The sequence below is a fragment of the Phasianus colchicus genome, chromosome 11, assembly GCF_987193195.1.
Source record: "Phasianus colchicus chromosome 11, bPhaCol1.hap1.1, whole genome shotgun sequence".
NCBI lineage: Eukaryota > Metazoa > Chordata > Aves > Galliformes > Phasianidae > Phasianus > Phasianus colchicus.
In genome coordinates, this window is record NC_143446.1 from 3973513 (window position 1) to 3996281 (window position 22769).

A 22769-nucleotide genomic window follows, 5' to 3' on the forward strand; every position below is an offset into this window, starting at 1 on the left:
TGCAGTTAAGAGGCAATCAAGTGGTTTGACTTAATTCTCTCCAGTAGAAATGGTGGCATTTGTGACACAGCAAGAAATGGCAGCGCTCTCTGTCCTACCCTCCCTGCTAAATGTAGCCTGCAGGGAGACAAAGAGAAACCAGAACCCTAGAAAGTAAGCAAAGTTCAGTGTGTCGGTTGGTGACGCTGAGCTGTTCCTGCCTCTCCTTACAGGAAGCTATTGGCTTTGTCCGGGAATCTGTAGAAGAGATAATTGCCTCAACAGATGGCAACCTCACAAGGAGCCTCCTCACGCTATTGGAATGTTTGTTTCAGCCTTTCGTTCCTGCCGAGGTAAGATTTTTTTGCTGCTATTACATGTGTGCACCCGTAACTCTTCGGGGCGCTAAGTCACGTATTGTGAGTGACTGGAATGCAAGATGTTGGTGAAGGAAGGTTACACCATAACCTATCTGCATGGCAGAAGGTAATCCAGCATCTTGTTGAGTGCGGGTAAACCTGAAAGGATTATGTTTTTCCCATTGAAAGAGCACAAGATAAGCTTTAGGCCTACCAGGCTGCAGAAAAGAGATTCACTTTTATTTACAGCTGAGGGAATTGGAGAATAAGTAGAAAGCAGAGATCAGAGCTATGCAGCAAAACACTTCAGGTGGCAGATTCTTTGAGAATTAGAATTGAAGAAGCCCGGAAAGCTTTCAAATTAAAAACCAGGGATTAAATTCTTCTCCCAGCTCCCACTGAGTGACATTAGTTCAGGCAGGGGAGTGTCTCAGGTACATTAGTGAAACAGTGAGTTTTAATCCACAGAATACATCAAAAAGACCTGTGAAAAAATAGTCTAGAAAAAGCTACACGTATTCTGAATAGAATTACAAGCAGGCTATAAAGAGTCTGATTTTTGTTCACCTTAACCCTGCTTGAGAACTTTATTTCTGTTTTTCTGTGGTTTCCAGGGATTTAGGAAGGTTCCCCAGGAGACTGCAGCTCATATCCGAGAGCTGATTGAACCCTGGTTTGTATTTGCCTTGATCTGGAGTGTGGGTGCCACTGGAGATTCCCAAGGCCGTGTTGCCTTCAGCACGTGGCTGAGGGAGAAGATGGCAAAGGAAAAGGTGAGTAAAAGGAAAGCAGATCCTTTCTCAATTATAGAGGAAGTAGCGATGAGGAGCGGGAGTCAGAGTTTGTTGAATGCCTGGGAGGTTTGCTTGGGCATGTTCCTGAAATCTGGTTCACAAGGTCTTCTGATTTCAAAGGCTGGGAGCCCCTGGCAGGAGCAGCATCCCATTACTGAAGCCTTTCTGCAAGGCCAATCCACGTGCAAATTAGCTAGACCCACATGCAAAACAAACTCAGCTAAGCAGCAGCTAGGTTCACTGTGGCTTTATTCTCACAGATCCAGTTACTTTTCCCAGAAGAAGGACTGGTTTATGACTATAAGCTAAGTGCTGGACTTAGCAGCACTGAAGATGATCCCGACGAGGACGACGTTTGGGAGGTAAAATAATTCACTTCCATCTCTAAGATGAAAAATTTTAGGGAGGGACTGGGAAGCAAAACAGGTTCTGTGAGATTTGGCAGAATCTTTTCATCAAAGACGAATAAGAAAAGCCTGTAAGAAACCGGTGAGAAAGTAAAACCAAGCATTTCATTAAGGAGGAAAGATAGTTTTTGCCCTCAGGGTTGTGAGGCAGATTTTTCAAACCTTAACCAAGATCTTCTACTGGTGCTCAGGAAAGTGAGAGGGCTTTAGAAACGTGCCTGCTGCAGGGAGCTCAGATGTAAAGGTCTGTCTGCATTTAAAAGCAGTGCACGGCAGTAAAAGAGCTGCGTGCAGCGAAGTCTGGAGGAGGAGCAGGGCAGACAGATATGCCATCTTTTCCATAGCAGATAGTAGAGCAGTAGGGCATGCAAGGCCCATCTGACTAAACAGACACCAGTGGAAGTGAAAAATAAGGAAAAATGCTCTGATTTCAGGAAGGGGAATTGATGTACTGGAGCACTGTGTGAGTGTCAAATGATTAGCAGAAGCTGCCAGGGCCATCTCAGTGTCTGAGGGGATGCCTTGTGGGGTGCTCAGGAATGTGTTTTTTCTGTCAGTGCTGTGTAGCACATCCCGGGCAAAACCACTGTTCACTTGCATAGTGGTCCCTGGGACATTGGCTCTTGGCTTGATCCTAGCACGAGTCCTGTATAACCTGAAACCTCAGTGTACAACAGAGGTGATGGCACCAAACATGAAGATAGGATCCCAGCAAAACCCTTTTCGGCTTTCTGCCATGTGGACACCTCCAGCATAAGCTAGCTTAGAACAGAGTTTCACTTCTTGCAGATATCACAAGTGCTTTGTCAGTCTTTGATTCCAGTTTTCAGAAGGAAAGGCAAATGTGTTGCTGCTGGGGCAATGATCTCTAACTCTGAGCTCCCTCCCTCCCGGAGGAAGCAAGTCAGGTAATTACAGCTTTGCACTACAGAAGGAAGCAGGACTAGACGGAGGGACTGGGAACCTGATGTCCTACAAGAATTTGAGCTGATACACAAGGATAAAAGCAGATAAATGCAGCTCTCCCCTCTAAATGCACTCATACCTTTCAGGTGCGCTGGGAGAAGTGGCTGGACCCTACAGCAAAGTTCACCATGGTTCCTGATACCAACTACTGTGACATTATTGTGCCCACAGTGAACACAGTCCGAATGGCCCACCTGCTGGAGCTGTTGCTTATCAACTGTAAGCCAGTACGTGCCCACCCTTGTCTTTGATTTTATATTCAACGTTTTTTCTCTTCCACAGGGGCACCTTTTCTTCTCCCAGGCCAATCAGAACCTGGCAGCTACCTGATGCTTTTAAATTAGTTCTCATCCTTATGGATCTGCATTTCTCTGCTCAGGAGCTGTGCCTAAGCAACAAGAGCTTTCCATTTGCTCCCTAGACACCCTGACAAATGCACCAATTTCTAGATGTCCTCCCACCTAGGATGATGGCCCATTACTGTCCTTCATTACCTGTTTCTTTCCACTGCATTTCATACCTTTCTTGTTGGATTCCTTCTATGCTGAAAGATATGTTACCCTGAACATCTTTCCCTAGTGAAAAAGCAAGCCTTCTCTCCTCTCTGATCTTTTGAAAGCCTGAGAAGGGCAGGAAGCTGCATTGCCTTCAGCAGGTATTGCTGGTTGTGCTTCTAGGTTCTTTGCATCGGTCCCACTGGCACAGGAAAGACTCTTACAATTACAGACAAGCTTTTGAAAAGTTTGCCTCTCAAATACGTCAGCCACTTCTTGACGTTTTCTGCACAAACCTCTGCCAACCAAACTCAGGATCTCATTGACAGCAAACTGGAGAAGAGGCAAGTTTCCTTTTGGTTTTTGCAAAGGCAGTATCCCTGAGCTTAGTATTTCTATTAGCTTGACCATTTAGTTTCATCCCAGGACATGCAGGGACTGAAGACTGATACATCTGTGGGTAAGAAGCTGGAGAAACAGTGGATGTGAGCTAGGATTGCGGGAGCCACTTATATCTTTATACAGTGGAAAGATAGGGAGGGTTTGTTAAACCTGCTTCAATCATAGTTATTCCAGAATTACTACATTTAATTACACCAATGTTCTCAAATCTCAGTATGGGGCATTTATAGAAACTAATGAAGGGGAGAAAACTACAGCTCCAGAGAGGTTGTAGATGCTCCCTCCCTGGAAGCATTCAAGGCCAGGCTGGATGGGGCTGTGAGCAACCTGGTCTGGTGGGAGTAGCAGGGGGGGTGGAACTACATGATCTTATAGGTCCCAAACCATTCTGTGATTCTATGGATCATTCTGTGATTCTATCCCCAGTCCTACCCCCAGTCTCCACCCATAGTTAGCAGCCTCCCTTTTTCCTTTTCAAACCAGTCAGTTTAAAATTTGTAACAGATGCATGGCCTCAAGCTTTATTTTTACATGTACTCAGGCATTTAATTGACACTGGACACGAGTGTACAAAATTGGGCCCATACAATTGCAAAGCCCACACCTCAAACATTACACTAGATCTTTTCCATGCGAAGGCTCACACGTAAAGGGGTTTATGGAACACGAGTGTAAAGAAGCTGAAACTGCTGACTCAGGAAGCCACTGGAGGAAAAACTGCTTTTGAATTGAGTTAAAAGTGCCTCTGCAAGTCCTGTGTCCTTACTCAGCTCTGTCCTTACAGGCGCAAGGGTGTGTTTGGGCCTCCAGTCGGGCGGTACTTTGTATTTTTTATTGATGACTTGAACATGCCCATGCTGGAGACGTTTGGTGCACAGCCACCCATCGAGCTGCTGCGGCAATGGATGGACCACCAGGGCTGGTACGACAGGAAGCAGATCGGTACGACCCAGATCTTTGCCCAGCACCCCTGGCAAGAGTTGGCCTTGATAGATACGTGTACTTTCTGGGGAGATTTGTGGCCAGGGTGTTTTGGTTTCAGCTCAGCATTCAATCCTGCTTTCACACTTCTCAAGGTACGTTTAAGAAGCTGGTGGATATTAATTTTGTCTGTGCCATGGGACCTCCTGGAGGGGGAAGGAATGCTGTTACTCCACGCTTCACACGTCATTTCAATTACCTGTCCTTCACGGAGATGGACGATGGCAGCAAGAAGACCATCTTCTCCAACATCCTTGGCAGTTGGATGGGTGAGTTCAGCAGACAACTGCCTCTTCCTCATACCACAAGTCAACCCAATGGTAATGGGGTTGACCATTTAATATTGGTGATCTAATAGAAGTGTTAGACGATGGAACTTGAATTCATCACAAACGTGAGAAACTGTTGTTTGAGCCTCAGCAAACAGAGAACTCATACGCTATTTAGTCTCTGGGCCAACCTAGCCAACTTCAACTTTGGCTCTCACAGTTTGATGAAATATCACATAGCCTATGCATTTTATAGAGAGTTTTGTTTGCAATAGGTGGTGCAGATATGCTTTGCCTCCACAAGCAACACAGTAACTCTTTTTTTTTTTTTTTTTTTGGTCTTTGTTTCCTAGCTGGCCTCCTAGGAGAAAGAAGTTACAGAGATCCAGTGCGTAAGTAAGAGCAAAAAGATGCCAGAGAGACTGAACAGGCTGATGGGCACAGCATGGAGTAGTTTACCTGTGCCTTCAGCAGGCAGACACTTGCCCAGACAACAGCCTTCTGCAGAAGTAAGCCTTCTGTTACTCCCCATCTGTTGCAGTCTGTGGACAGCTGAGCAGGGAAGATCTGGTGATGGTGCTACAGCCATCCATGAAAAAAAAGGGCTCATCTGAAGTGAAATAAGCTCCTCTTGTATTTGACAGGGTGGGAATTTAGGATCAGCTTTGCAAATGTGCTCTCATCTGCAAATCTGCCAGCACGAAGGAGTGAGAATGGTGGGCTATGAGAAAGACAAAGCAGAGCTTTCTGAGTGCTTACAGCATTCACAGGTGCCAGTACCTGACTATGAGCTCAGGGACACGCTGAAGTATTTAGCTGTAATTTAAAAGAAAACTAACAAATTTTGGAAATAATATCTGAAGTACCAGTGTGTCACAGGGCTCTACGTGCCCAGGAGTGTTGGTAATGATCTTGATTAGAATTAAGGAAAGTATTTTGTACTTTGAAACTAGCAGCTGTGTTTAAATTTTGCCACTATTACATAACAAGTCATCCCTCAGTCATTCTTCAGAGACTTTTCATTTGCTGAGCTCAATGATGTGCATGGTGATTTAGTTCAGAGGGCTTCTTCTAGCCTGAAAGTAGCTAAGACTTGACTGAGGGGTATGGGAATAGAGAAGGGATACCTGAGTGTTTCAAGTAAGTACCAACTACCTGCTGGCAGTGTCTCCTTTTGCTGTGGGCTACGCATACTCTTAAGACTGCAGGATTGTTGTGCTGCATTCTGCCCTTCTCAGATCTGATCCCCTTCAGAAGGGAAACTCACTGGCAAGATCCCTGTTGCAATGAGCTGGGACTTGTTCAGGGCCTCACACAATGTCCACATTAGGAAACTGGGGGGGAAAAGAAAGTGCGTTCTTGGCCAAATCCTAGCAACACCTCTGCCTCTCAGTGTCACCTGTCTGCACTGCTAGGACTTTCCTGTCCCAGAGCTGCCACCTTGGCACCCTCTCTGTCTTCTGTCTCTGCAGCCGGAGCAGTTGCAGTCAAAGACTTGAATGAGCCCTTGGTTGATGCCACTATCTACGTGTATCTGACCATCACATCCCAGCTGTTGCCCACACCAACAAAGTCACATTACACCTTTAACCTGAGAGACCTTTCCAAGGTGTTCCAGGGCATGCTCATGGCTCAGCCCAGCAATATCAAGGTCAGTCCTGCCATCAGCACAACCACGCCACCCAGGGAAAGACCAGAAATGTTCCAGCTCACACCTCAGTTTATTGTTGAAGTAGCATTTTCATACTGTTAATGAATTTAGTGATCAACAGGACTCCGAACATCCCATCACCCCAAGGCTTCTTTGTTTTGGAGCATCAGCTGTGTGATCACAGAGAGCCAATGCCGTTCACTCCTGTAGGGCTGGATGCAGCTCTGGGGGACCATGGAGGGGGAGAGAGATTGTCCTATTAAAATCTTATGCTAATAGAGGGTTCTGTCTCTTCAGGACAGGTCCCTGAGAACCTCGCTCCATAAATACAGCTTTGTCTGTGGGTATTGACTCACCACAGAAAGTACTTGGAGACCTGGTTCTGTGCCACACCTGCAGAAAATACAAGAATTTGTGAAAACAGTTTAAATTAAGTCATACTGAGGGGAGGATAAGGACAAATTTTAGAGCTCTCCAAGAAACTTTGGCATGAGGACATACAGAGCAGGTATTAACTGCAGCTGCAATGAGCTCTCTGCCAAGCAGCTGTTTTGACAAGGGTTGCTTTTGAGAGAAGGGAATGCAGCTTCCTCCTCCTAGTTCTTTCTCCAGCTGCTTTGAAGCAGGAGTGGGGCTGGCCACGTGTTTGGTGGAAAGCAGCCTTCCTGCCTGAGAGACTCATAACTCCTCTTTGCTTCTCTCCTGGGGATGTTTGCTGGGATTTCCTACCAGGACAAACACCACCTGCTGAGACTGTGGTACCATGAGAGCTGCCGGGTCTTTTGTGATCGCCTGGTCACCAAGGAGGACCAGACCTGGTTTGACAACCTGATGAAAAGTATGATGGAGAAACTAGACACCACTTTTGAGGAGGTTGTCCCGTCCCAGCCAGTTCTGTTTGGGGACTTCATGGAACCAGAGGCACACATTAAACTGTATGAAGAAATTGACAGCCAGGAAAAGGTAAGGATCTTGGGGGTCTTGGCAGTATGAATTGTGTTCATCTCTTCCACGTCTTCTGCAAACAAAAGAAAAGAGTTAATAACAACCACGGGGCTGCTTGAACTGAAGGTACGTGGAATCACAGACTTACTTAGGGCCCTCATGTGAAATTCTACTCCAGATACAGGCAGTGGTTGCGTTTGCTACGGATGGGAAGTTGAGGTGGAACAAGCTGTCTCTGTATTGTCATCCTGGGGGCTGTCTGCTATGCCAAGTCCCCTGAATAAGCCATACTCAGGAATGAAAAGTAAAATTTGCTGAAGAGAAATGGCACATTACCCCCAAACAATACTACATTTGCCATTAAAGCCTTCACAATTGACCTTTGCAACTAATTAATGTTACTGCCAGATTCCCTGTTGGAAAAGATACTGTGAGTACTTTAGTAGTGGTAATTAAGCAAAGGCAATGAGCAGTGCGTTTTGCACTCATTATCAGAAACAGATGATTATCCTGTCATCTCCCCTCTTGTGATAGCTGTGTGACAAGGACTGGTAATTAACTGAGCTTCCCAATCCTTTTTGCAAAGTAGCTAGGTCTGTCCCCCACTGAGGCGAGCACAGCTGAGGCAGGCAGGCTTACCAAGCTGCTGCACAGTCCCCTGATGCACAGAGGTCGTTGGTCTCCTAGGCAGGGACCTCAGCACTGTAGGAATTCCAGTTGCTGGTACTTGGCTAGGTTTACAGTGAGAATCCTGAGGAGCTGTGACCAAATCCTGAACATCTTTCTGTCTCGTGTGCTCTGGACTGTTGAGCAGAGCTTTGGAAAAGTCAGAAGGCTGTGTAATTATCTTTTGCAGTTGGACCACAAAAGCAGTGCACCTCTGTGCCAATCTACCTTTTCTAGCTAGCCAGCAAAGTTTCCTTCCAGCACCTGCCCTTTCAGCACCCTAACCTCAGGATTCAGCAGGCAGGAGTCAGCTATAGAATCAGCAGCCCTCCTAAATACAGATCCTGGAACAGCACAGGTCAGGCAGCCATAAGCTGTTGTGTTTTGGATCACTCCTTGCTGCTTTTCCAGGCAAGCAGCATCACCAGGATCAGCAGACCTTAGCCTGAGTTACTTACAGGTCTCTATTCAGCAACTGCTGCCATCACCATCAGCTCAATTCAGCCCAGTTCCTTGGCAGTTCCTATAGGAACATGGAGCAAACAGAGCCATCCCTGCAGGTAGCTCCTAGGCAGTGACTGAGAGAAGCAGCTGCTCCTAGGACCGAATGAGCACCAAGCTCTGCCCTCCCAGATAGCTACCTGTGCTTACACACAATTACAAGTGCACCTCCTCACAATTGCTTGTAACAATCAGCCATAACTGTCTGCTTCTGCCCGTAGCTGAAAGCTGTGCTAGAGGATTACCTGGAAGAGTACAACCAAACCAACACTGCAGAGATGAAGCTGGAGCTTTTCATGGATGCAATGCAGCACATCTGCCGAATCAGCCGGATCCTGCGGCAGGCCCCAGGGAATGCCCTCCTCCTGGGTGTTGGGGGGAGTGGGAGGCAGTCTCTCACCAGGCTGGCATCTCACATGTAAGTGATGTGCTCCTGTGCACATAAAGTGGAGCAGCTCCATGGGGGCTGCCTCCAGAGATTCTCTTTTCCTGCCCTTCCTGCTACTGCTTTGCACATTTTTGAGGATGCTGACTCTTCAGGTTTAACACTCAAGAGCTAGAACTCAAGTTAGTGTGTACATCTGCACCAGGAAAGTTGGGCTCTCGCTTGCTAGTAGTTGGGTTGCTGCCGTGTGCATGCAGTGAATGAACAAATGTAATCCAACCCACATCAGCTCAATGGTCTATGCAGCACTCAGCATGGCTGTGGCAGAGAGGAAGGCTCCTTCCTGGGAGAAGGGCAGCAGGAAGATGAAGGTGAGAATCACCAGTGACAGAGTACCCAAGTGACAATGACAGTCTGCCGTGTGGCACCTGTGAGTCTTGGGAGCCAAAGGGCCTCAAGGGAGAAATGGGAAGAGGAATAAAAATGGGCTGGAGAAGCAAGTTTCTTTCAGTTCTGAATACAGAATGTGACCCTCAAAAACACAGCCATGATTCCTCGGCAAAACCAGGTGCAAAGTGCAACATCACACGCAAAAAACCCTTGGTGAATTGCTTCCTTTTGTACTCCAAGGCACTGTGTAAGGGGTTGCACTTGGGTACTTACAGTGTGACACTGGTTGCTAATGGAATTATTCTTCCTAGCTAGCTCAGGTATTGCTGTGAGTGAAGCATATTCTTGGGTTGATGGCTAAACATGTCCAAGGACAGAGGGGTGCTCAGGACTCTGCAGGAGAACAACTTGCTTGACCAAAATGCATTCTCAGGACTGACAAAAGAAGGCAGTTTCATTGGATGTCATTTCAAAGGCTTCTCTTTCCTTTAGGGCAGAATATGAGTGTTTCCAGATCGAATTGTCCAAGAATTACGGTGTGACCGAATGGCAAGACGATGTGAGGAAGATCATGATGAAGGCAGGCCTTGAAAGCGTACCCAAGACGTTCCTTTTTGTGGACACACAGGTATGGGAGTGTTAGCATGGCTGACTTCTTGTAAGGAGTCAGGATCACATCTTTAAGTTGAAGAATTTTCCCTGAGGAGCTTAATACAGGATAACATTGGCTTGTTACTGTAAAGTGTAGCTGTAGACTAACTCCTGGAATTCGTGGTTGTATTTCCCATGGGTTTTTATACTGCCATCGTTATCATAGGAACCAGGTTGCTTCAAGCGGTGCCCTAAGCAGAGAGATGAGCATCTGTCAAATGCTGCTTGTTCGCTCATCCTTCTCCCTGCAGTGAGGAGCATATGTGGGAGAAGGGCGGGGGCATTGGAGGGTACATTTAGACAAGTAGATGGATGCTGTGTATTTCTGATGTAGCAAGGGCGGAGAGGTGAGTGCAGCTCTGGAGGGAGATCATCCCGCAGCCTGTGACATGTCCCTACGATTACTCTGCCTCTCATATCAATGAGCTTTATCCTAACAGTGAAGCGTTCAGCTGTGATGGAGAAACAAGGACCTGGAGCACCCTGGGAGTGGGGTCTGGTCACAGAGTCACTGCAAGGCACGGAGCAAAACCCCAAGCATAATGTATCTGTAAGGAGATGGTGAATGAGCAGAAGGAACGCTTGTTCCCAGACGTCTCCGCCTCTGAAGTGGCTGAACGTGGCTGTTCAATTGCAAATGCTGGCCCTGAGACATGAATATCCCTTACTGGAGCCCAGCAATCGTGGAAACAATTTCTTATAGCAGAGGCTGTGGGCTGTATTTATGCAGAAGTTTGTTATATGTCATACAGAGACCTGACTCTCTTACAACTTTTTTCTCTCCGCCTCATTTACTTAGATTAAAAACGAGTCCTTCCTTGAGGATATCAACAACCTGCTCAACTCCGGTGACGTTCCCAACATTTACAGCCCTGATGATCAAGAGCAGATCATGACAGCCATGAAGCCTGTTGTGCGAGAGTTGGGGCTGCAGCCCACCAAGGCCAACCTGATGGCTGCATACACAGGACGGGTTCGCAGCAATATCCACATGGTCCTGTGCATGAGGTACAGCTCAAGGGCAGGATGGTGCTGTCAGTGTTAATTATTCCTTCCCCGTGCTTTGCCTTCACAGGATCTTTGTTTTTCAACGTTGGAAGAGAAGTAGGGTTTGTATATTACCTTCCCCAAGGAGGAGATGTTTTTTTCTTTTTTATAATATGCTGGTTTTAAGATGAAGTTTCAGAAGTTTAAGAACATAGAATCATAGAATGGCCTGGGTTGAAAAGGACCACAGTGATCACTGAGTTCCAACCCCCTGCTGTGTGCAGGTCACCAACCAGCAGCCCAGGCTGCCCAGAGTCACATCCAGCCTGGCCTTGAATGCCTGCAGGGATGGGGCATCCACAGCTTCCTTGGGCAACCTGTTCCAGTGCATCACCACCCTCTGAGTGAAAAGCTTCCTTCTAATATCTAACCTAAACCTCCCCTGTCTCAATTTAAAACCATTCCCCCTTGTCCTATCAACATGCTTGTGATACAGATTAAATTCAAGCTTGGAGAGGGGCTGCATGAATGTGCAGGGCAGTCTCAGCACGTATACCCACAGGAGAATCATTGCCATCAGTTTGATCTGGTGACACAATCTCTACAATCCATCTCTTGCTGTGGACTTCAGATCACACTGTTTTCTTACCTCCTCGGTGCCCTTCCTAGGGAGGAAGCAGAAAACATCACCACCCTCTCGATCCTCCCAGAATATACCCAGATGTGATGTGTGAGCTGCACCTTAGAACATGTGAAACATGCCTAAATTTTCATTCCCTTTCCCCTTCCTTCTTTCTTCTTCTTTTGGTATACTCCCTTCCCTATTGCACTGCAGGATTTAAGGATTGCTCTAGGCAAATGGGAAAGCTGCTTTACCCTTTGTATCTATAATCAGTTGTAACATTTCTTTTCTGCATGCCTTCCCATCCAGCCCTATTGGAGAAGTGTTCCGTGCACGCTTGAGACAGTTTCCCTCTCTTGTGAACTGCTGTACCATTGACTGGTTTAACGAGTGGCCTGCTGAAGCCCTGCAATGTGTTGCCTTTTCCTTCCTGCATGAGAACCCGCATCTCGGTGCCAGCACCGATACTGTGGATGGGATGGTAGGTGCCACACAAAGCACAGCTCTTATATGTGCTTCATCTCCAGCTGCACGTAGGCAACAGATGCAGGACACCTGCAGAAAGGTCCCATCCTGGAGCAGCAATATTTCATAATCAGTTCATTAAAATCCAGAAGCAATTAGATTTTATATGCCTTGAAATACCAAGTTCATTTCTTACCCTCTGTGGCACTGAAGCCCACCCACATGCACAAACTCTGCTGTGAGTGTACACTAAGGCACTTTTAAGTCCACCCCCTGTGCTCCCTACACACTCTCTATAGACTTGCCTAACATGCAACACTGAGTAAAATCGTTTTTTTTCCTTTCTTGTAGGTTCAAATGTGTGTAGAAATCCATCAGAGCGTGGCAAGGAAGTGCCAGGTGTACCTGGCTGAGCTGGCCAGACACAATTATGTCACTCCTAAGAGTTACCTCGATTTCCTCAGCATCTTTTGTTCCCTGATTGGAAAAAAGAAACAGGAGCTGAAAACAGCCAAAAACAGGATGGAAGGAGGCCTGGACAAGGTCTGTCCTCCACAACCCACGTTCAGAGCATTGTTTTTATAGCTGCAGAGATGTGGTGAGATGCCCCACACACAGCTGGTTAACAGGAGAAAACTCATGCTACAGCAAATGAGAACGATGCGTTCTGCTGGGCTCAGTCCTCCCATAGGTCTGAGTCTGCAGCAGTGCTAAAAGCAATAATGGTCCCCATACTTTGGGTACCATAGAGTTCTCTGTTAGCCCATCTCTCAGGATCTTCCTTATTAATCTTTTAATTGAAAGCCTTATAACAACAGCATGCTTCTGCTTACTGACTGCCAGGAGCTTGTGTACAGAAAGTGCCTGCAGGCTGCAGCTTGGGAACAACAGCCTCAAGCTAATGTTTCCCATGCTAGACATGTTCAGAGCACAGCTAGTACTTCTTTATAGACAATAATGCATGCCTGAATCTGGGTTTGGATTATAAGACACACAAATACCCCAGATAGCAAATGTGAGTGAGGAGGTCCCTAATCCAAACACTATGAACCAGCAGTTGGTTAGGATGGACTAACCCTGGCCATTCTGTGATTCTGTGATGGATTGGAGGCAGAAGCAGAGCTGACCCTACAGGAAGGCTGTCTCTGGGACTTCATGCATGTGCCAGCCACTCATTAACCTCTTGCCTGTGACACAGGCAGTCCTGTCTAAGCACACCACAGCATTAGAGTTGGATTTTGGGCTATGGCAAGACCTGTATCAAACACCCACCAGGGCATTGCATACCTTCCCTGGGGCTCTCACTCTATTCTGCTCCCACAGCTCCTGCAAACAGCAGAGGATGTAGCGAGGATGCAGGAAGAGCTGGAGTCTGCCCGCCCTCTCCTGGCACAGGCAGCCAAGGACACACTGGCAACCATGGAGCAGCTGCAGGTACTGCTGCTGGACAGCCCCACAATTTTCATATTTCCACTTCTGGCAGCTCATACTGAATGCAGAGTGTGGGGAGGCCTTGCAGAACTTGCAAGGAATTGTGCTTTATCTGCAAGTACAAGAGCTGCAGATTAGTTTAGCACAGTAGCACTGCCAGGGAGAAGTGTGCTGGGGACCCTCCCAGCTTCCTAGCTCATGTAATGGTTCATCCATTCCTGCATGAAGCCACAGCCCAGGGAAGCAAGAAATCAAGCTAGTAGCTCCCTTTCCTCACTGGATAAGCTCCTTGCACACACAGGCTATACTAACTCAGTCCTCGGGTAGCCCAAGGCAGCTTAAAGGCCAGACAGCTGCTGCTAAAAGGGCTCCTTCCCACACCTCCCACCATACATCTGGACATTGATCCAGCCTGCCCTGCCAGCCTGAGGCTCAGGGGTTATCACACAGTCACTCAGGTTGCTGAGGAAAAGGGAGCTTTTTCTTCCCTCCTCCTAAAGTTCCACCCTGCCCATCTCCTCACTGTGGCATGGCTACACTGAGGCACAAACACCATACAGCCCTGCTTGCAGGGTGGTCTACGCACACACTTCTCTCACACAGCTTCCTAGAGGTGGCCTGATCCACTCACAGAACAAGATTTGGCTACATTCTACATGTCCTTTGTACCTCCTGGTAGTGCTTGAATCCTTAAGGACTAACAGAATGACAGTTGTAGAAACAAATCTCTGCACATCTTATTCCTATATGTCCCTATATGTTTGCTGTCGCATCCACTCTCTGAGCTAACTGGAGAAATAGGTAGAACAGCTAGTTTCCTACTGGGCTAACAGTGTTCCAGGGCAGCCAGAGCTGGAGCTTGTGGATTTACAATCTCCTGCTGTTATGACAGAGCAGCATGTGTATGCTGGAAGAAAAAGCATGGTTATTAGGACTGCTGTGATCCTTACCTAGCAATGCAGAGCACCAAATAGATGCTCTGGGTCCAGCTGTGCTTCTGAGACTGTCTCTGCTACTGCAGGTGGACACAGCTGTTGCTGAAGAGACAAGAACTGCTGTTCAGGCTGAGGAGATGAAGGCCAATGAAAAAGCCCAGAGAGCCCAAGCCATTGCAGATGATGCTCAGAAGGACCTGGCTGAAGCCCTTCCTGCCCTAGATAGTGCTCTGGCCAGCCTGAGAAACCTCAAAAAAAGTGATGTTACAGAGGTAAGCTTAAGGGGGATGGTGGCACAGGTGGGTGTTGTGGTGGAATGTGTTTCTGAGGGGCAGGAAGGACAGCAAGGTTTTGACCTCAGTCTGCTACAGCTGAGCTGAACAGCACTTTGCTGCAATTCCTCTTGTATAAATTTGCACAGTCCACAGCCTTTTCCACCACCTCTATCCCTGAAGCACATATGGTGGGCTAATTGCCTGCACATCCTCTACCAGCCACTTCTTCTCTTCTCTGTCCTACAGAGAGTCATACTGTATGCTATAGTGCTGTCCTTGTCCATGGGAGCAAGCAGTGTCATGATGCCACCCTGAGTGTCAGCTGCATAGCATGGACATAGATCTACTGGCACACCCTCTTTGGAAAGGAGATCTAATAGCAGGCAGAGGAGAAGAGGCAAGGGTCAGTAGGCTAACTTCAAGGAAACTGGCTTGAAATAGAATGGTCAGAGTGAACAAGGTAGCCCTGAGTCTACAGTAGGAAACGTCACAGCCCATACCCATAATCTCAACAAGCAGTACAGATAGAGTCCTCAGCAAAGGATTGTGGTAGTAGATACAGGGTAGGAGTTTTTACTGCACAGGGCAGGACAGTTATGGTGAGGAGAGACAGACTCATTTCTTCTGCAATTGTGAAAAACAGACCTTTTTATTTCCCCCAAAACATGCACAATTCCTTTCCCCAAGAAAGTGGAGAAGGATGCAGGCAGCACCCATCCCGTTGTAGGGCTGTCATAGCAAGAAGTCTCCTCACTATACAAGGTTTCCAAATGCCAATTCGAAAGTGCTTCAGATTCTTACATATCATCTTACCCTCCCAGTGGCTTTCAGAAACTCTCTGCTTAAGGAATGAGCTCCATGCTTATTTTAAGCCTAACTACTGACCATTACCATACCCTGCCACTGGAGCCAGGGCCACCAGGGATCTCTCCCAGTCTAAGATAAATGTGTCATCCTAACTAGATGAGAATACCACTTTGCACAACAAGGAGAAGGCATCATTTTGATCTACTCCTTTGCCTAGGGCAGCTCCATCAGTAGTCACTTGGAGGAAGACAAAGCCCGCTGCTCCTGCTCTTCCACCACCTCTCTCAGCCGATCCTCATTGCAGAAGAAATGAAGGTAGAGTTTGCGCTCTGCCTGCAGGCTGGGGTCCTGCAGAGAGCTGCGTTTAACCTTCAGGTCACTCAGGAGTTCTGTCAGATTTTGGTGCAGAACATCCTGGATGGTGATCAGCTGCTGCATCAGTTCAGCAGTCTCCTGAAGGCCAGAAACCAAATGCATTAGAACACACACAGTATATAAACAGCTTAGTCCACCTACTGTGCAACCCTAATGGAGCAGGGGAACGGATGGACAGAGCTCCTTGCTTACTGGAGAGCAAAGCTGCAGTTGTTTGGAGTCATTGTACAGCTGCCAGTAGAGGTCCTCTATGGTGGACTCCAGGTTGGATTGTTGGGGAATAGGAACTGCCAGTTGTGCTTCCAGCTCCCTTTTTTCCTGCACCAGCTGGGAGCTATGGGTTGCTATGGCCTTGTAGTTGCAGGATTGCTGCTCATCCTGATCTTGCCCCATCAGCACACCCCAAAGCCTGCAAGAGAGAAGGCAACCAGAGATGTGAGCATCTGACATCACAAAAGAAGAACAGGCCTCAGGGGACAATGCGTGCTATGGAAGTAGGATGCCAGTGACTGTGGTGTGACAGTGAGAGGACAGCTGAAGATGTGCCTCTGTGCTTCATCCTAGGAAAACTTTTGTTTGAATGAAGATTCATTCTCTTTTCCAAGGCCATTCCTCACTGCATCACCCCCAGAACAGCCAGGAAGAAAATGATACCATCTCCTGGAGAATTTCACTCCACCATGGAGTCAGGGTGGCCCAGCACTGGTAGAACAACATTGTCTGGTAGCTTTCATCTACCAGAAGCTTTCCCTGTTCCCGTGCCACATTCTCCATGTCTTGTTCATGAGGAGTGAACACACAGACCTAGAACCTTACCGCATGGCAATGGAGCCTTCAGGCTCTATCTGTGCGCGTGCAGAACCCTTCATGGAGGAGCTGGCCTCTTTGCAGCAGTCACGATATGCCTGCAGCTTGGCCTGGGCATTCTTCAGGACAGTTTCTGTCTCTCCCAGCCAAGCAGCCTTCTGGTCCAGCTCCTTTTTCTCCCGTTTCAGCTGCAGCTCCAACAGATCCAGGCGGCTTTGCTGGCTCGTCACCCACGCAGCTGCCTCCTCCTGCCTCCGGCCAACATCCTGCAGACGAGCGTCATCCAGACGGAGCTTTTCCTGCAGGATGGGCAGGAGGAAGAGGCTGGCTGCTGCCTTCACCTGGGGCAGCAGCTGGTGGGTCTGGATCTGAGCAATGTCACAGCGCAGGGTGTAAAGCTGCTTCTTGAACGTGGCAGCCTGACTTTGAAGCTTGGCTTCTACTGCATGCTGTATGAGGGAAGATAAGGGAGACCACAGTCAGGGCACATTGCTGGCATTGCCCAGCTTGGTCACAACCTCTAGGCACATTTGTTGTGCCCCAGTGTGTGGTGGATGAGCGCTGCAGCACAGGCACACCGTGCTACGAAGGATGAGATTGAAAAGGAGCACTAATCCTACCTTGTTCTCCTTGAGAGCTTCCAGAGTCTTCTGGGCCCAATTTAAGGCAGCACAGTTGCCTTCCACTTTGGCCGACATGGCTATAACTTCCATCTGAGCACAGATATATGCTGTCTCCAGCTGGCTCAGCTCCATCCAGAAATTGTCTCGGTTGCCCATTATTTCATCTCCATTAGTCCTAAGGCTTTTTAGCCCCTTTCGCTTGATGTCCATTCTCTCTGTGGCATCCTGGCTGTCACCTTTCTCCTCCACGTCCCCCACACTCAGCTCCTCACTCTCACTCCTCCCATCCACTGGAGGTTCTGCCCTTGAGCCTTGAATCTTTATTCCCTGGCTTTCAGCTGCGACTGTCTCTGCATACTCTGGATGAGGGGCTGCTCTTCTTCCTCCCATTATTTCTGAGGCTGAGTCCACCTGTATTGCAGCCTCCAGCCTTTCCTGCACACTGCTTTCTGGAGTCTGAGCGCTCCCAGGCAGGACCTGCTCCATTAAGCACTCAAACGCATCCGTGAACTGTTGCTCAAGCTCTATGTAACCTCTGAGGTCCATCTCATGCAGCAGTGCTGACGGCTGGCCTTTCCTTGCTTTCTCATACTCCTCTACCTGCTGCTTTGCAAGCTCAACGAGCTGCTTCAGGACAGTGGTGGTTCGGAAGATCTCCACTCTCAGCTCCACGTGAGCCTTCCTCAAGACCTCCTTTGTCACCTTCTCCTCCTCCTCCAAATACCTCAGCTCCTGCTGCAGGCTGGCTGCCCAAACCTGCAGCTTGTTGAGCCTCCAGAGCTGACGGGCACGGTATCCATCCAGCTCCTGGATCTCCTGCTGCAAGGCCTCCAGAGAGCTTCCCTCAGCCTCTGGTATCACACGTGTGAGCTGCGGGGTCTTCTGGCACTTCTGCAATGCCTGCTTAAGGGCATCACCTTCCAGGATAGGTTTGCCTGCAGCCACCAGAGCATCATAGGCCTGCACCTCAGCCGGGCTCAGCACGTTCTCTTCTCCCACTGTTTTGCAGAACCACTTGATGAACTGCTCTGTCTCGGGGCAGTCAAAGAGCCAGTCAAAGTCCTTCTCACAGAGGGCATCTGCCTGTGGGTAGAACAGCCGCAGTGTCTTCACAAACTCTGCCCCTTTACTGGCTGTGTCTTGGAGGAAGGTCTGGGAACGTCTCCGGCTGGACATGGCAAGGATGGCCAACACTAGAAGGGACAAAGCAGGAGTTATTCCTAAGAGCCCTGACACCCAAAGCCATCCCAGAAGTGCCCCAGTAGCTCTCCTAGCAGGCTGCTTGAGGAAGGACTCCAGCAGTCTCTCCACAACTGATGCAGACTTACTCCCGTGTTCCAGGCCCTGCAGCATTCTCAGAGTGGGGTACAAGACAAATGAGAGCCCACAGAGCAAGAGAGAAAGCCTGCCCATACCCCACGTCTGCTTTTTCCCCTTCCCCAGGGCATACAGCTCTGGTTGCTTTGCCAAGACATCTACAGCCTGAAGATATCCATCATAGAGCACTGGGGCAGAGCTCTTTCCAGCCTCCTCAGTTTTCTCTGTAGCTTTTCTGATAATCAGCTTTCTCTTCCGATACCTCTCCCTCCTCTCAGTGTCCTTCCTCCACCCCAGCTGAGGTTGAAACACCCATCTCACCAAGGACCAAGCCAACCCATTGTCTCCATTTGGGTTTAAGGTACGAGCGATGCAGCGGCCTCCCGTCGGTGTGAAAATGGTGATCGAAGCAGTCTGCATCATGAAGGAAGTCAAACCCAAGAAAGTGTTAGGGGAGAAGCTGGGCACCAAGGTGGATGATTACTGGGAACCAGGCAGGGGCCTTCTCCAGGACCCAGGAAAATTCTTGGACAGCCTGTTTAAGTATGATAAGGTAAGTGGCAACAGAGCGGAGCTGTGACTGGGGATTGTCATTACCTTGCACAGATCTTGCTCACAGCAATGAGGCTTAAAGCTCCTTCCAGGCAACACCTTTCAGTAGCACTGAGAATAAGGAAGTGTTTGGCCTGGAAGCTCCTATGTCAGCTGGCTTCATTGCTTTGGACTGTGGGACTCTGCTCTGTCCAGTTGAAAGAGCTGGATGGAAATCCTGACATATGGTAGAGGAAGGGATTCACCCAAGCCCACTGCTGTGCTTTCCAGGCCTCATCACAGAGCAGTGTGATTCTCTTGCTCCAGTGCAATGCCTTCATTGCCCTTAGCAGCCCTGGGGCAGGCTGCAGCCACTGGGAGAAGCCTTTTCTGACCCTCCTCCATCAGATCTCTGGCACCCTCATCTCCAGTCTCCTTTCTCTCCCACCACTGCTCACAGGACAACATTCCAGACACCGTGATCAAGGCCATCCAGCCATACATTGACAGTAAGGAGTTCCAGCCAGCTGCCATCTCCAAAGTCTCCAAAGCTTGCACCTCCATCTGCCAGTGGGTGCGTGCCATGCACAAGTACCACTTTGCAGCCAAGGTTGTGGAGCCCAAGCGGGTAAGAGGCAGCACGGTCAGGTTGCTCTTGGTGTCAGGGGACACAGGACTACGGTCCTCTCTGTGTGATGAGTCCCCAGATTTGGTGTGCAGCTCAGGATTTAGACTCCAGTCAAGCCCTGGCAGAACCACTAAACCCAGAAACTCATTAGCTTAATAAAGTGGGGAAAAATCACACTGAGACAGAATTGGTGCTGTGCCCTTAGGGCCAAATCCTTGGTAGAAACTACTTCCAGAAGCACTCCCATATCTCATTTGTGCTTCAGCTTAATCCTCTCCAAGCTTAGTGTTTTCTGTATTATTATTCTGGGGTAAGCAGTGGAAACTTTCCTCCTATTCAAGAGTGGGCCACATCCTGAGCAGTAAGCTCATGCAGGCTCCTGGCTTTTTGAAGCTGCACACAAACTACTTCCTCACTCCTGCTTTTATGCCTGGGAATGAAGAATCTCCCAGTGGAGTTCTGCAGCCTTTGTTGCACAGGGAAGGATCTCAGCTCCAGTTAGTGCTTGTATGGAAAAAAAAAAGACAGTTCTTTCCTGAACTAGCTCCTGCTGGATGGTCTTGGCTTTTGGGGAGGAGCCTGACCACAAGCACAGCATTACCACTGTTTCCTTGTATATCTCCCCAGCAAGCCTGGCGAGAGGCAGAAGAGGACCTGCGTGCAACTCAGCAGGTCCTTGAGGAAGCTAAGCAACGCCTGAAGGATGTTGAAAGTGGTATTGCCATTCTGCAAGCCAAGTACAACAACTGCATAGCCAAGAAGAAGGAACTGGAGATGAAGTGTGAGCAGTGTCAGCAGAGATTGGGCCGTGCTGCTACGGTAGGGAACAGCTCTGCCTTCTTACAAGAGACAGCCTGACTTCAGGCCAAGGGGCACAGTGATGAAAATCTGTGCATGCCACTTCCAGCAACATTATGTGCCTGCAGCTTATGGCAATGCTAGATTGGAGCTGCCTGGCCAGATCTCAGCAGCACATTAGGGCTGATGTAGCTAATCTTCCCTGTGCCACAGCTCCCTTAGCCAGTTACAGGGATAAATGAGAGCGACACAGCAGCTCTCACATGTGCATCTTATTCCACAGCTCATAAACAGCCTGGCTGATGAGAAGGTGCGCTGGCAGGACACCGTTGAGAACCTGGATTACAAGATCAACAACATTGCTGGGGACGTGCTGCTTGCAGCTGGCTTTGTCGCCTACCTGGGCCCTTTTACTGTAAGTATGCAGTGCTCCCTGGGCTCTGTTGGCTGCTCTGCTCTTCTGCCCTTTGCTGTTGCCAGCTAGATGGGCTTCAAGTCAGATTCTGCCCTGTTTTGGGGTCAGCAGCTGGCACAGTTTGCTGTACTTGCCAGCTCCTCTGGTGACCTGGCTGCCCAGGATGTCTGTCAGCACTGCCTTGGCATTTGGCTACCTCCTAAGAGCAAGGTCAGAGCTGTAACACCACTCCCTTCAAGCTGGACACACGGAATAGGGCAAAAGGATGCAACCTCCCTCCTGGATCTTTCTCCATTTGTGCTAGAGGCTGCACAGGGTCACGTTTGAATAGAAGCAGGAGGGTTTCGTTGCACAGAGTGGAATAGTTGCTACTAAAAGACTGTGATGGTGCTTCTTTTGGCAGGGTCACTACCGTGTAGCACTGTGCAAGGAGTGGCTGAGCAGGCTCTCAGAAAACAATATTCCTCACACCGAGGAGCCAACCCTGATCAGCACTCTTGGGGACCCTGTGGAAATCCGCTCCTGGCAGGCAAGTTATGGAAAAGATTATACAGGAGGCTGAAAAGGTAGGGGACAGGACTGCTTCAGGTAAAGGCTAAAGCACTCAGCACAATTAATTAGGAACTACTTTACCGAAGGAGAGACCCCAAGAGAGCTCAGTAGTTACTTTCAGGGCACACTGCTCAATGAGCAGAAGGGGACCTGGCAGCATCCAGGGCAGCAGCAGCCCTGGGTGCATCATACAGCTCAAGCTGTTGGGTTTCCACTTTACACAGCACAAGATTACAGCAAAGCCTTGGCTGTAGCCTGCCCACCCCCTAATTCAGCCAGCACAGCTCTGTCCTATGGCTCAGCTGCTCCAAAGAGAACTGCATCTCTTCAGAACCTCTCACCACCATCCCCTACCCAGCCATAATCTCCACAGCACGACCACTCAGGGGCCAGGATAGCAAGGGCATCTCAGGATAAGCCTTATTACATATTGTAGCTACCATCCCACATGCAAAAGGCACTCCCTGAATCTGAGCCCCAAAATTGATCCAGCACAAACAGCAATAAACACATTAAAGAGAGAACAGGTCAGCCAGCTCCTGAAACAAGGAGATCAGCTGTCTTGTGTTTCCAAACGCTCCCAGTGGCTGCTAAACTAAGGTTTTATTTCCCCAATTAGATTGCTGGTTTACCAAATGACACGCTGTCTGTGGAGAATGGGGTAATAACACGGTTCTCCCAGCGATGGACTCACTACATAGACCCTCAAAGACAAGCAAACAAGTGGATCAAGAACTTGGTAAGATCCACAGGGTAAAAAGCTAAGTCGGTGGGGCTGGGGAAGCAGCTTTCTGCAGCACAAAGCCTGAGGCTGCTATGCACAGAGCTGCACCCTGATCCTCCCAGTATCAAGCAAGGTCTATATTCATCCCAGCTGAATTTCCCTGTTTAGAGGAATCAACACAAGGAAGCAGGGGCCTTCTGTAAGCAAGCAAAACATCAATTTCTGGAGATCTTTCATTCTTCATTATACTCTAAAACACACAGAACAATACTAATACACCCTATAACAGCTTTTAGTGCCTCTAGGACAGCAGGAGCTCAGAGTGACATTGCTTAACCAGTACCTGGTGCCAGAGATAAGGACCACTTCCTCTTCCCTCTCTCCAGTGAGCCTTCTGGTGCCCTTTCAGAGGACCAAGAAGATGACTCTGGCAGCTGCTGCTGTTGTATTCCCCACAGGTTTTTCCCACCCACCTGCTCTCACTTTGCAGGCTAACGAGCTCTGAGATGCCAATGCTGGGCTCTGCCTGAAGGAGGTTTCTCCCAGTCCTCTGCTTCCTGGTGTTCATTTGGGCTGTCTGTGGTAGCTGGTGATGTTCCAAGAGCGGAGTAAACTTGCAAAAATAGCCAAAAACTTG

At 48.6% G+C, this 22769-nt stretch overlaps 2 protein-coding genes across 2 annotated transcripts in view; one reads left to right on the plus strand and one right to left on the minus strand.

The window, feature by feature from the left end:
• Nucleotides 1–22769, plus strand: part of DNAH1 (dynein axonemal heavy chain 1) — a 72790-nt gene that overhangs the window by 40586 nt on the left and 9435 nt on the right. The window contains exons 39-61 of the mRNA XM_031611694.2: nt 213–332; nt 953–1111; nt 1393–1494; nt 2592–2732; nt 3183–3343; nt 4186–4343; nt 4478–4651; nt 5005–5043; nt 6124–6302; nt 7035–7265; nt 8636–8832; nt 9682–9817; nt 10640–10848; nt 11759–11930; nt 12266–12457; nt 13238–13348; nt 14367–14552; nt 18846–19037; nt 19476–19643; nt 20271–20462; nt 20725–20856; nt 21260–21385; nt 22028–22147. Coding sequence (XP_031467554.2) covers nt 213–332; nt 953–1111; nt 1393–1494; nt 2592–2732; nt 3183–3343; nt 4186–4343; nt 4478–4651; nt 5005–5043; nt 6124–6302; nt 7035–7265; nt 8636–8832; nt 9682–9817; nt 10640–10848; nt 11759–11930; nt 12266–12457; nt 13238–13348; nt 14367–14552; nt 18846–19037; nt 19476–19643; nt 20271–20462; nt 20725–20856; nt 21260–21385; nt 22028–22147 — 3597 coding nt within the window. The remainder of the gene's footprint in view (nt 1–212; nt 333–952; nt 1112–1392; nt 1495–2591; nt 2733–3182; nt 3344–4185; nt 4344–4477; nt 4652–5004; nt 5044–6123; nt 6303–7034; nt 7266–8635; nt 8833–9681; nt 9818–10639; nt 10849–11758; nt 11931–12265; nt 12458–13237; nt 13349–14366; nt 14553–18845; nt 19038–19475; nt 19644–20270; nt 20463–20724; nt 20857–21259; nt 21386–22027; nt 22148–22769) is intronic.
• LOC116241073 (HAUS augmin-like complex subunit 3) lies at nt 14577–22660 on the minus strand. The gene is made up of 5 exons (XM_031611693.2): nt 22476–22660; nt 17165–18360; nt 16554–16993; nt 15930–16146; nt 14577–15815 (listed from the first exon to the last, which is right to left on the minus strand). The coding sequence occupies exons 2-5, from the start codon at nt 18341–18343 to the stop codon at nt 15597–15599; spliced, it is 2055 nt and encodes a 684-aa protein (XP_031467553.2). The 5' UTR covers nt 18344–18360; nt 22476–22660; the 3' UTR covers nt 14577–15596.

Excerpts from the sequence above, each read along its gene's own strand:
- LOC116241073 (XM_031611693.2), bottom strand. The coding sequence starts at position 18,343 with ATGTCCAGCCGGAGACGTTCCCAGACCTTCCTCCAAGACACAGCCAGT. Across the intron at positions 16,147-16,553 it reads GAAGGCTCCATTGCCATGCG|GCTTTGGGGTGTGCTGATGG; the intron begins GTAAGGTTCTAG and ends TCTCTCTTGCAG. Across the intron at positions 15,816-15,929 it reads AACTGCAGCTTTGCTCTCCA|GAGACTGCTGAACTGATGCA; the intron begins GTAAGCAAGGAG and ends TCTGGCCTTCAG.